A 13,210-nucleotide genomic window follows, 5' to 3' on the forward strand; every position below is an offset into this window, starting at 1 on the left:
CTTCACTTCCCGCCCACAAAACTACTCTTGAGGCCACTTAGGACCATCCTCATTTTACAGAAGCAAAAACAGGCTCATTGGGGCCCATCAAGTCACCTGCCCAAGGTCACAGAGTGCCAAAGCCAGAACTTGAACCCACTTCTTCCAGCCTCCAGAGCCCCAGAGCCCCAGTGCTGAAGTCCCCCTAGTCAGGACTGTGGAGGCATCAGAAAGCGAGTGCACCACCACCGCCTCCTGGTGGTCACGCCCCAGAATTGTAGGCCTCAGTCCCGGAAGCTGGGAACCCAGGTCCAAGGCCTCAGCTCTGTCTGGTTCAGGCTCAGTACCCAGACCCAGACGCCTCCAGGGGAGAGGTGATCAAACAGACTGCAATGGGACAGAGGCCTCTGGGGCCAGAGGGAGGGAGCCAAGGAAAGCCATCCAAGGACTCCATGGAGAAAGAAGGGCCAGCAAGCAGAGACTTGGACCAGGATGCTGTTCCCTCCATAACCTTTGCCTTCTCTCTCTCTGTCACACACACACACACAAACACAATCAGATAAGTTGAGTCAGTGCCTGACAGGGAATGGAGACAAAGGTGAAAAAGAAATCAGCAGCAGGGATTTGGACACTTGTGAATTTTCTGGGGCTTCTCAGCTGAGGTCTGAGTCCCTTCACAGGCAGGGTCACCCCCAGCCTCACATCAAGTCTTGGCAAGAACTCTGCCAGGGGCAGCATCTTCACCCCCTTTCACAGAGGAGGAGACAGAGGTTCAGAGAAGTGGTTTCTTGCCGGTGGTCACCAAGCTAGAAGGAATGGACCTTGGATGTCAATACTGCTGGATTCCACGTCTCTGAGACATGGGACCAGGCACAGATGACCACTAAAATGCACAGAGTCCTGCAACTCAAAATGACCTTGGGTGTGGAACTGGTGTTGCTCATTTAAAAAGACTTATCTCAGATGTCCCCAGGCAGGGCCCAGGGCCTGGGGAGGACTTTAGAAGGAAGTGCAGAGCTCAGCACATCTCCAAGGATCATAGAACAAAAGTGAAAAAAAAGAAAAAAGAAAATCACGGAAAATCAGAGGTGGTGAAGCCCTGGAACGCAGCTGGGGACACTGAGGCTTGGGCAGAAGGGGGCTTCCCTGGGGTCCTGCTGCCTCATTTACCCACCTCCTTTCACAAGTGAGGAATCAGGCAGAGAGGGAAGAAATGCTGGCTACGGAGAGAGCTCAGTGACAGCCAAAAGGATACACGAAAGCAACAACAACAATAATAATAATAATAATAATGGTAACATAACACTTATTAAAGTGTTTACTGTGTACCTAGGACCAAGCGAGACACTTCTCGAGTTATCTGAGTCCCACATCAGCCCTGTGAAGTAGATGCTATTATTACACCCATTTTATAGATGAGGAAACCGAGGTCAGACGCCCAGCTCCAAGCAGAGCCAGGATGTGAATGAACCCAGGCAATCCAGCTGCAGAACCAGCCCGATGCTGCCGTCCTCCCGCCGTTACCACACCATTGGTTCCTGTCTGAATTACGACGTGCTGGGCTCCACACAATCTCACTCCATCCTCCCAACAGCGCGAGAGAGACAGGAATCACAGTCCCGTTTTCCCGGGGATCAAACTGGGGTGCAGCGGAATTAATCGAGTTGTTCAAAGCAGCAGAGGTGGTGCCAGGATGCGAACCCAGGGCTCTCAAGACTCCAGGGCCTGTTCTAACCTCATGGTGCCAGATACCAGGGGCTGCCCCTCCACAGGGGGCCAGAAACCCACCAGAGGGGAGGCTTCCCCGGCAGAGTCGCCAAACACCGTCTCCTGTCACAACACGAGCCAGGGCCCAGCCAGGCCGCAGCAGGCTCCTGGACGGTCACGGGCCCACCCTCACCCCCCTCATGCCCTGGGACCAGCCTGGGACGTCCCCAGCGGCGTCCGCTCCGGCCACGCCGGCATCACTCACCACGAAGGGCCCGCTCCTCCTGTCCTTGCAGAAGCTGTGGCTCCTCCGGGGGCCCGCGGCTGCGGGGCTCACCTGCCGGCGTGGAGGCTCACTGTCCGGGAGGGCACGCTCCCTCCCCAGGTCCCTCGGTGACACCTGAGAAGCAGGAGACACAAGAAGAGGAAACTTGACTGGGGCTTCCCCTTTGGCAGGAAGAATATGTCACACTGAGGGGCCATGCTGCACCTCAAGGGGCAAAGGAGAAAATTAAAGTGCCCGATGCCCACCTCTGCTCACCCCTGCCCCACATCCTTGGTGGGTGGTCCACCTCAAATGATGGGGGTGGGGGGGTCACATATAGGATCAGCAGGTCTGTGTTCAGCCCAGCCTCAGCCATTTCATAACTGTGTGACCTCGGGTGAGTGCCTTAACCTCTCTGATCCATGACCATGTGGGAAAAGATCCGTAACAACAGTCCTCACCTTCTACGTTCAGGGCTGAACCAAAAGAAGACCAGCAACGGGAAAGGGTGTGAACTCGGAACTGCCACCAGGGGGCGGACATGCGTGAGACCCGGGAGCCTCCCCGGTCCCTGCCATCCCCTGCCTGGCATGTGAGGAGACCACTCTGAACGTCAGCCACTGGTAACTTCTGGCGGCCCCGTGATAGACATCTTTCCATGGACCCGAACGCACGTGCACATGTGCGCAAATACAGTGAGAACCGATACACGAATATGATGGAGTAGGTGCGCTGGTGTGAATCTTGTTATTTTTATATACAGGGGGATACTGTCACAAGCCAGTAAACATGGGACTCTGGAGGGTGCATTTTACGGGCCTCACACTGTCCCTGCACCGGCAAGAAAAGAAAGGCCCAGAGAGGGGAAAGTGAAACGAAAATGAAGTCGCTCAGTACTGTTCGACTCTTTGTGACCCCATGGACTGCAGCCTACCAGGCTCCTCCATCCATGAGATTTTCCAGGCAAGGGTACTGGAGTGGGCTGCCATTGCCTTCTCCAGGGGATCTTCCCGACCCAGGGGTGGCATCTGCTTAAGAACACACAGCATGATCAAGGGCAAGGCTGACCCCTTGCCTCACAGCCTCTTCTGGGACGTCTTATGAGACCCTCTGGTTCCCCTCCGACCTCAAGGGCTGTTCCTTCCCCGCCCCCGTGCATCTCAGAGGAACGCGTCAAGACGTGACCCAGGCCAGCCTCACGGCCCACTCTCCTGCTCCATCAGTGCCTGCTGGATGGACTTCTCGTCATGCCCCACGGCTTCAATAAATCCCATCTGGACTCCGTCTCTCCGTGGTGGGGCTCCGGACTTGCAGATCCCACTGCCGGCTGACCATCTCTGCTCACTGCCCACGCTGGTCTGAGACCTCATGTGCCCAAAACAGGCCCCCAGATTCCCCCCCTCCAATCGCCAGTCACCAGCTGGGCAGGCCAAGACCCCCGGGTCGTCCTCTATCCCCCCTCTCTCTCCATCCGGTCGACTCTGCCTTCAAAACATGCTGCCAACCCCACATCACAGACCGTCAAAGTCGACTCAAAATAGATCAAAGGCCTAAATGTCAGAGCCAAAAGGAGAAAAACTCTCAGAAGAAAATACACACTTGTATCTTCTTGACCTTCGTGGATTAAGCGAGGGTTTCTTAGATAGAACACCAGAAGCTCGAACACCAAAAGCAAAGTAAATTGGACTACATCAAAATGAAAAGCCTTTGGTGCTTCAAAGGGCACTGTTAAGAAAGTGAAAAAAATGAAATAAAGTGAAAAGACAACCCACAGAATGGGAGAACCTTCCTGCCAACCATTATGTCTGATAAGGCAGGCACCTGTATCCAGAAAATACAAAGAATAATCACAACTCAATAATGAAATGACAAATGGTCTTTAAAATAGACAAAGGGTGTGAATGGACATTATTCTGAACAGGTACACCAATGGCCAATACGCACATTACAGGATGCTCCAACAGGAAATGCAAATCAAAACCGCAATGATCATTGTGCAATATATACAAATACTGAATCACTACGCCGTACACCCGAAACTACTATAACATTACATGTCAATTATATCTCAATTAAAAAAAAAAACCACCCTGAGACACCACTTCATACCCACTAAGATGGCTAGAATCAAAAAGATGGACGATAACAAATGTCAGTTGGGATGGAGAAAAATTAGAACCCTCACACACTGCTGGTGTGAATGTAAAACGGTGCGGCTGCTTTGGAAAACAGTCTGGCAGCCCCTCGAAGGAAAAAACTGGAGGTATTACCATGTGACCCAGCAATGCCTCTCCCAGGGATACAGCCAAAGATATGAAAGCATATGTCCACACAAAAACTTGTACATACACGTTCATAGCAGCCTTCTCCGTGATAGTCAAAGAGTTGGAAACAACCCAGATATGCCTAATGCTGATGAATGGGTAGATAAAACGGGGCGGATAGATCCTGCAGAATATTATTCAGCCATGAAAAGGAAGTACCGATATACACTACAAAACGGATGGCTCTTGAAAACTCTATGCCAAGTGAAAGAGGTGAGTAATCTACAGACAAGTGAAAGAGGTGAGCAAATCTACAGACAGAAGGTAGGTGAGTGGCTAATCAGGACTGGAGGGTATTAGGGGAGCAGGCAGTGACTGGTCAGTGGGTACAGGGCTTTCTAAGGGGTAATGAAGATATTTCAAACTGCATGTGATGATGGTTGCAGAGCTCTGTGACTAGACTAAAAGCCATTAAATTAACTGTACGCTTTAAATGGGCGAACAGGGACTTCCCTGGTGGTCCAGTGGCTAAGACTCTGAGCTCCTAAAGCAGGGGGCGTAGGTTCGATCCCTGGTCAGGGAACTAGATCCCACATGCCAAAACTAAGATCCAGCACAGTCAAATAAGCAAATAATAAATGTTAAACAAATAAATGAGTTCTTGCATGGGCCATGAAAATTCTATCTCAGTAAAGCAGCTACCTTGGAGAAGGAAATGGCAACCCACTCTTGCCTGGAAAATCCCAAGGACGGAGGAGCCTGGTAGGCTACAGTCCATGGGGTCACAAAGAGTCGGGCACGACTAAGCAACTAAATTTTCACTTTCAAAGCTGCTACCCAGCTTCCTTGGTGGCTCAGTGATTAAAAAAAAAAAAAAAAAAAAAATCCACCTGCCAATGCAGGAGACCTGGGTTCAGTCCTTGGAATGGGAAGATCCCCAGGAGAAGGAAATGGCAACCCACTCCAGTATTCCTGCCTGGGAAATCCCATGGACAGAGGAGCCTGGCGGGCTACAGTCTGTGGGGTTACAAAGAGTCGGACAGGACTTAGCCAGTAGACAACAACAACAAAGTTGCTACCATCCCCTCAAAAAGAAGCAGCTAACCCCTCCACGGCCACCACCCGGTACAAGCCCTGTCTCCTGTCTGAGGGCCGTGGCAGCCTCCTCACGGGCCTCCCTGCCTCCACCCTCACCCAGAGAGCAGTCGGGGGGTCTCTCTGAGACACAGACAGTGGAAGCAGCGCTCAGAATCCTTTGGTGGCTCCCCTACGCTCTGGCCCGTCCTCACCTCTCCAGCTCAGGTCTGGCCATCGCCCCCGGAGCCCACTGCAGTGCCCCCAGCATCCACAGGACCACTCATCCCCATGCTGGGGTGTCTCCACTTGCTGCTTCCACATCCTCTCTGCAGATCCTGGCCTGCCTGGGGTCCCGCCATCACTCCCATGGCTTCTGTCGGGTCACCCCCCTAGAAAAAGGGGGCGCCAGGGAGGTTACTCTCTCTCCCCAGGACTTACCACTCTCTAAACAATCCCACCCCCTCGCTCGGCTCGCCCGTCTGGACCGGCGCTGTCTGCTAGAACATCCTGTGACCAAGATGACGTTCTCCATCTGGGCTGCCCGGGGCAGCGGCCACAGGCCACTTGTGGCTTTGGAGCACTTGCATGCGTTCAGTGTGACTGAGAAACTGCCTCTGGGGTCTTACTTAGTTTTAACTGACTTACATTGAGAGAACCATGCGTGGCTAGTGGCTGCCGACGGACAGAACCGACTGAATTGGTGGACTGGGCCCTCCCAGCGTCCCTGGTGCCCAGAACAGCCAGATATGACTGAGGCGACTCCACATGCACGTACCTGAAACTATTCTTTCTCAAAACGAAAATAAACCATTTGATGAAAGGAAATACTATAACTGGGCCTGGGACAAAGTTTTGATAAATGTTAAGTGAAAAAAAGAAAGAAAGAGGGAGTGAGGGTAAGAGAGGAAAGGAGGAATCACCTTAATCGCAATCACACCCCATGGGGGGCGTCCATGAGCAGAACTGGCTGTCAATCAAGAAATCTTCACCCCAGGAAGAAGACATGTACCTCCACACACTCAGTGGGGTCTTAGAACTCAAATCAACCCAAATGTACATCTGCGAGAGCCTTGATAAAAAAAAGCTTGGGCTCAGTCACATAACAAACAGCTTTGCAGCCATTAAAAATAATAAGGTGATGATGGACGCACTGTTTCTTACTGCTGAATTTTTGAAAGCACACTATCTGGGTATATATGAAAAAACACTAACTCGAAAAGATACCTGCACCCGAGTATTTCTAGCAGCACCATTTATAACTGCCAAGCTATGGAAGCAACAACCTAAGTGCCCATCAACAGATGAGTGGGTAAAGAAGATGTGCTACATCTGTGTGTACACACACATAGACACACACAGGGACTATTACTAGGCCATTAAAAAGAATGAAATTTTCCCTTTTATAACAGCAAGGATGGACCTGAAGGGTATCAGGCTTAACGAAGTAAGTCTGACAGAGAAAGACACATACCCTATAATATCACCTATATGTGGAATCTGAGAAATACAACAAACCAGTGAATATAGCCAAAAAGAAGGAGACTCACAGATATAGAGAAAACTAGTGATTACCAGTGGGATGGCAGGAGGGAGCGGGCACCATAAGGGTAGGGGAAGGGGAGGCACAAACTATTGGGTGTAGGACAGACTCAAGGACACACTGGACAACACGGGGAATGTAGCCAATATTTTGTTATAACTGCAAGCCGACAGTAATCTTTAAAAAACTGTACAAAGCATTTTTTAAAAAAGCTTAAATGTATGGGGAAAGAAGAAAGCAAGATGTGAGATTTTCTGTAGAATGCTGCCTTGCTTCCATACGACAGGGTGCATTGACAGATCTGTGCTTGGACCAGGGTCCCTCAGCCTGGAAACTACGTCGTACACTCGGGGCTGCAGGAGTCTCTGAGCTGGAAGCTGTCCTGTGCACTGTAGGAGGTGGTGGAGCTTCCCTGGTCTCTACCCACCAAGATGCCAGGGGCAAACTCTCCTCTGGTTGTGACAACAAAAAATGCCTGAAACGTCGCCAAACATGCCCTGGGAGCCAAGCTGTCCAAATGGCTGAGAACCACCAACAGGGCTGGAGGGGTTGGTCCCAGCATACCAGACTCCGCATTTGGGGGAGCTTTCCATCCCAAACCTGATGTTTCCATGACGTTTAAAATCTTGCCCAAGCATTCACTATCCTTGCAAGAAGAAAAATACAATTATAAAATCAATACATATATTGATTTATAAGCCACTCTGGAGCATCCGAAAGTCTCCAAGGAGATCAAGAACCCTAACCGCGTCTGCATCTGGGGAAACGGGAAAGGAAAGGGGGCTTGAGGGGGGATACGCTTTTACACACATTATATGCTGGTGTGCTTGTATGTGCTCAGTCGTGTCTGACTCTTTGCGACCCCATGGGCTGTAGTCTGCCAGGCTCCTATCTATGGAATTTCCAAGCAAGAACACCGGAGTGGGTTGCCATTTCCTCCTCCAAGGGATCTTCCTGACCCAGGGATCAAACCCGGGCCCCCTGCATTGCAGGTGGATTCTCTACCACTGAGTCACCTGGGTTTGAATCTTCAACAGCCAACATTTTGTCCTTCGGTATTGCCCTTATTTATTTTTTAAATGTCAAGAACCCAAGATCCTCGGGCAGGAGAGAAGAGAAACAGGGAGCTGGTCCAAGGCTTCCCAGTCCCCTTGGTGAGAAAACGGATCCCCTGACAACAAGCGCTCCTGGGGCCCCGGCACCCCGGGCGGGCGTCCAAGGCTGGGCTGGGGGCCCCTCTGCGAGGCCCCTGAGCCGGGCGCTGGCACACGGAGGAAGTGTCACGTTTCCACCGCCTCTTCCCTCTTGCGGGCTCCCTCAGCAGCCTGGAGGGGGCGGGGGAGGTGAAACCCTCAGCGAGTCTGCAGAGCCCAGGGCCTGCAGGGTGGAGCCCACCGCCCGCCCGCCCATGCTGGGTGCTTTATCTCCTCCCTGCCTAGCTGCGGGGCCTGGAGGAAGGAATCCCTGTTGACTCCCAACTCCAGAGGGGGGGAAACGGAGGCCGGGGGAAGCCAGTGCCTGCTCTGCACACAGCAGAGCCTGTTGAGTGGCAGAGCGGAGATTCCAACGCAAGCCCGAATGTGGTCCCAGGAAGAGACATGGGTTCAAAGCCACTCTGAACCTCAGGTGAATTCTCCTATCACTTAATTCCCACAACCTCCCTTTTCTAGGTTGGAAGCGGGGGTTGACCTGAAGGGGCCCTAAGTCAGTTTCCACACTGGCCGCAGAGCAGACTGGTTTACTCCCTCACCTCTGGACCTCTGCCCACACTGTGCTCCTACCAAGGATGCGCTCACCTCCCATTTCTCTCCGACCTCTGCACAGAGATCAAAGCTTCCCAGGGGCCGACTCCATGCCTCAGATTTCTTCCCCACCTTCGTGATCCCAAGGGCTCAGGTATCAGGCCAGACCTGCGTGCAAACACTAGCTGTGCCGCTCTGGTGCTGTGTGATGCGGGATAAGTTACCGAACCTCTCTGAGCCTTGTTTTTTTTTCCCCCTCTGAACAAGACGATCGCACCTGCAGCAGACGCTATGGGCACCCTGCCCGACACTCTGCCAGACACTCAAATACGCGCCAGTGTTGCGAGAGGATTTTCCTCTCCACCACTGAGCATGGCACCAGGAATTTGAATGTTAACGGCCCCAGACACAGCCTCAGGCGAAGACAGAGGGAAACGAAGAAACAAATGCTCCTGGTCCCCTGACCCCTGGACAGGATCGCTCAGAGGTGACCTGTGCGGCTCCCCAGGGGTCTCCAGTAAGAACGAGCCTCAGGTGCCCACACCTTTATCACCTGCCTTCCCTTCCCTGCCTCACTTCTCCCCCCCGCCCCCCGCCCAGTTCCTCTGGGATCACCTCCTAAAACAACCTGCAGGCGGCTGCTTCTGGAGAAACCCAAACCACAACGATCCCTCTTTCGTGGATTGTCCTGAGGCTCATGTAAGATCGTTCACTCAACAAGTACTCTCTGAATGATCACAAAACATCAGGCATGGTACTGGAGTCTGGGGATACAATGATGGCCCTGGTGCAGTAGACTGGAAAACAGCAGGCGCTCAATAAAGGATACCTAGCGTCATCATTCTAGGCCAGGGGGTTCAAACTGATAACCCACGGGCTGTATACAGAGCCGGCAGACAAGTTTTGTTTGAACTAAACAGCAATTTTTTTTTTAAATACGTTGTCCCCATTTCATGATGGGGGAGGGGACTGCTGGCCAAAATGTGGATCTTTCAAATTCTCTCGATAAATCGGATCTGCCGTCTCAGGACCCGTTTCCCCGCTTGTTGAGAACCAGCTGGGACTGTGCAAAGGTTGCCCCCTTCAGAGACGGCTTGAGCGTCCCATTTGCCACAAGCCCTACCACTCCCTAGCGCCTCACACCCCGCCTGACTCCATCATCCCCAGGGCCAGCAGGACCGCCTCGGTCTTAAGTTTGAGGCCTCTGGCCTGCATGTTTAGCCGGTGTACTCACCTTTTGACTGTCTCGATTCCCCGACTCCTGCCGACAGAGCTCCATCTTGGTGTCTCTGGCCTCCGCACTCTCCCTGGGGAGGCTGGGCCTCCCTTTGGGCGGCTCCTGCCTCCTCTCTCTGGCTTCCTGCATGATGGACAGGCCCTCTCGGATTTTGAGAGGGGGGCCTTTCTCCGAACAGGCCCTCTTGACATCCAGTGGTGACCTTCCGAAGTCCCGCAGGTGGTCGGCCCACAGGGCCACACTGCTCTCCTCGCCCCTCCCCGGGGGTTTCCTCGGGGTCCCTTTCCTCTGGTCAGCGGGGGACTCCCTGGGCTGCACCCTGGCCCCGCCGCTTGGGTCCTCCCAGGCAGGGGTGGGCTTTGACTCCGCCGGGGGATGCTGGCACTTCACGCTGTGATGTTTACTAACAAACGTCTTTTTCTCATCCTCGGGGATCCCCAGGCCTTTTTTCCTGGGGCCGGTGGCAGGGCCCGAAGAGGCCCCTGGATACTTCTCAGGAGGAGCTGAGTGGGGCGGGCCCCAGAGGGGAGAGCTGACCCTGTGCGTGGCTGTCCCCGGCGTCTCTGCCAGGCACTTGCCTGAGCCGGGAGTGAAACCGGGGTTGGTTTCGGCAAAACCGGCCTGTCTCTGGGGAGCCTCAGCTTCAGGGCGCTCCTTTAGACTCCTCCGTCTCTGATCCGCCTCGCCCTGCGGGCCAGGCCTCTCGGGGTCCGAGCCCCAGAGCTCTGTGGGCGGACCCGCCATCCAGTCCTGAGCCTCCCGCGGGCTTCCGGCCGGCGGCCTCTGATACTCGGCCATCAGCGCATCGATATCGAGGACGCTGGACCTGTAGCCGGCCTTGGCTTTACCTGGGAACGTCTCACTGACGGCCTCCGTCTTCCTTCGGACCAGGAGCTCGCTGGCTTTCGGGGGACTTCTGAAAGCTGGGGGTGTTTGGGGAGAGCCACCAGGGGACGTCTTGCTCCCGCTATCCTTCCAGCCGTTCTGAAAACCGCTGCTGCCTTCCGGGACCCGACGAACCCACACGGCATCGGCGTAGGAGATCCTCTCACCTGGGGGACCCAGAATCCTGTCCCCGAGAGACGTCGGATGCTCTGTCGGCCTCGGAGGCCTTGGGAAGCTTGCCTGCTCATGTTCTCTGCCCGGGGCTCGGTTTATACTGCCCATGGTCTCCAGCGGCTCTTCACGGTTCAGAGAAACCAAGGTATGGGTGAAAGAGAGAGAGGATAGGGGTGGGCCTGCTTTTCTAGAAGATTCTGTCCAGTTTTCAGGCCCAGGCCTAACCACGCTCTTGGCTTTCTGAGTGTCAGGGATCTGATAGGTCACGGCAAAAAAGGTCGCCTTGGGTTCCACAGGCGACCCCTGCTTTGCTGCAGGAAGAACCTGGTCCAGTGACGCACCTGGGCTCCCCTGCCGGGTCCCCTCCCGACCCGGGAGTAGCTGGGGCCTTGCTGAGGCACCCGCGGCCGTGGGGCTCAGGTGGTCCCCCTCTCTCGGCTCCGCCCTGGACGCGTGCTCCGGGGGCAGAAGGCTGAACTCGTCAAACTTCACGTCGTGGGGCAGGGTCCGCCGCCTCCATCTGTCCGGCCTCTGGTCGCTGGGGCTCACCCTCCGCCTCCTGGCTTCAGGCTCGTGGCTGCCAGCCCCGGCCAAGGGCCCCGTCTGCCCTGGCACGTCCGCCTGAGGCTGCACTCGGGAGTCATCGGCTTCATCCTTGGCCCTGGGAAGAGGCTCCAGAGGCGCCCCGCAGGGCGGAGCCCTGTCTCCCGGCTGGATTCCGGCCCCTTCGGTCCCCGGGTGCTGGGTGTCCAGGACGGTCCTTGCAGAGGCGGCCTCGGGGCTCAGCTCGGAGCCTCTCCCTTCGCTGAGCCCCACGGTGGCTTTATGCCAGCTCACAGCCGCCCTGCCCGTCCATCTGGCTGACCGGCAGCTGCCTCCATGTGTGTCCTTAGGCTCTTGGTGGAACTCGGGCTTCGGCCCACTGATCTCACGAGTCCCCCGGGCTTCCCAGATCAAACTGGCCCTTTGGACGGACCCCACCTGGCCCTCCGGCCTACACCTGGGGTCGGCGGGAGTCACGGCATGGGTGACCTCCTGGGACAGCAGGGGCCGAGACCGGCCGCTGCGGAGTGTCAGGGCCTTCTCCTCGGGTGCCGTGGGCACGGCCTCACTGTGCGCACGCTCCCCAACGGCATGCACGACGTCGTACCTGGGCTCAACCCTCTCGGGCGCGGGGGCGCTCTCCGGGAGCTTGAGGAAGGGGTGATGGCTGCCCTTTTCGCCCCCAGGGTGCCTTCCCAGCAGGGAGGACGTGCGATGCTGTCTGGGCTCGCCGCTGGAGAAGGCGGTCCCTCCGCCTCGCTCCAGGTCAGGATCTTCCAGCCACTCTCGATTCAGGGCCGTGCTTTGCGGGAAAGAGCTTCTGGGTCCAAGGAGCCTGGATCTGGGCTCGGAGACATCGGCCAGGTCCCTGGGGGTCGTGACCCAGGGACTGCGTCCCGAGGGGGCAGCCACGGTGTGCTTCTCCACATGATTCTCGAACACCGTGGCCCATACGGTCTGGAAGCTTCCGTCATCATCCGGGGTGCCCTCAGAAGGGCTCTGGGCCCCCACCCTGCCGTGACCCCGAGTGCCGCCGGGGACGCGGTCAGAACTGCCTTTCCGCTCTGTCAGCCTGGGTTTCTCCGGGGGTGGACCAGGCTTCCAGGGGCTTCTTGTGACGGATGTTCCCTCCATACCATGCCTGTCCTTTGGCTGGGAAAACAAACAAACAAAAAGAAACAATCCAATTTATTTATTTAATTTTAAAGACTGAAGAAACTTTTTTTTGATATTTATTTGTAAAGGTTTGCCACAACATTATAACAAATTCAATAAAGTTTTTTTTTGATGTGGGCCATTTTTTAAGTCTTTACTGAATCTGTTACTATGCTGCTTCTCTTTTATACTTTAGGTTATTTGGAGTATGGGATCTTAGCCCCCCCGCCCCGAACCCGGCCAGGGATCAAACCGGCATCCCCTACACTGGAAGGTGAAGTCTTGCCCATTGGACTGCCAGGGAAGCACCAAAACAATCCAATCTAAGCCAAAGGATTTGAAATGGGAAGGAAGAGGTGAGGGGACTGAAAAGGCTGCTTTTAAAATCACAGCAGTGAGAAACCATCCAGTCTCACAGACTGAACACAGCCAGGGAGGGAACACAGGCACTCCCGGCCCCGTTGGCAAGAAGACAAATGGGTGTGGCTCCTGAGCAGTTCAGCGCTTCTGCCGGGATGTTAAGACACTCGTTTCCTTTCACCTGGCCAGTGTCTTCCCAGAATCCCTGCCTGGCCCACGTGCACAAGTCTACATGAACAAGAAAGGTCGTACAGAACTGCCAGGGAAACAAAAGAGCCTAGA

At 54.8% G+C, this 13,210-nt stretch overlaps 1 protein-coding gene across 5 annotated transcripts in view; it reads right to left on the reverse strand.

The window, feature by feature from the left end:
- The window catches only part of KIAA1671 (KIAA1671 ortholog), a 172,225-nt gene that overhangs the window by 103,269 nt on the left and 55,746 nt on the right, over nucleotides 1–13,210 (reverse strand). For 4 of the 5 annotated variants that reach the window (XM_061141660.1, XM_061141663.1, XM_061141661.1 and 1 more), the window contains 2 exons: nucleotides 9,809–12,565; nucleotides 1,952–2,086 (listed from right to left, as the gene is read on the reverse strand). In XM_061141660.1, coding sequence (XP_060997643.1) covers nucleotides 1,952–2,086; nucleotides 9,809–12,565 — 2,892 coding nt within the window. The remainder of the gene's footprint in view (nucleotides 1–1,951; nucleotides 2,087–9,808; nucleotides 12,566–13,210) is intronic. The other variant, XM_061141664.1, reaches the window with a different exon arrangement.

This window comes from Dama dama, chromosome 5, assembly GCF_033118175.1.
Source record: "Dama dama isolate Ldn47 chromosome 5, ASM3311817v1, whole genome shotgun sequence".
Lineage (NCBI taxonomy): Eukaryota > Metazoa > Chordata > Mammalia > Artiodactyla > Cervidae > Dama > Dama dama.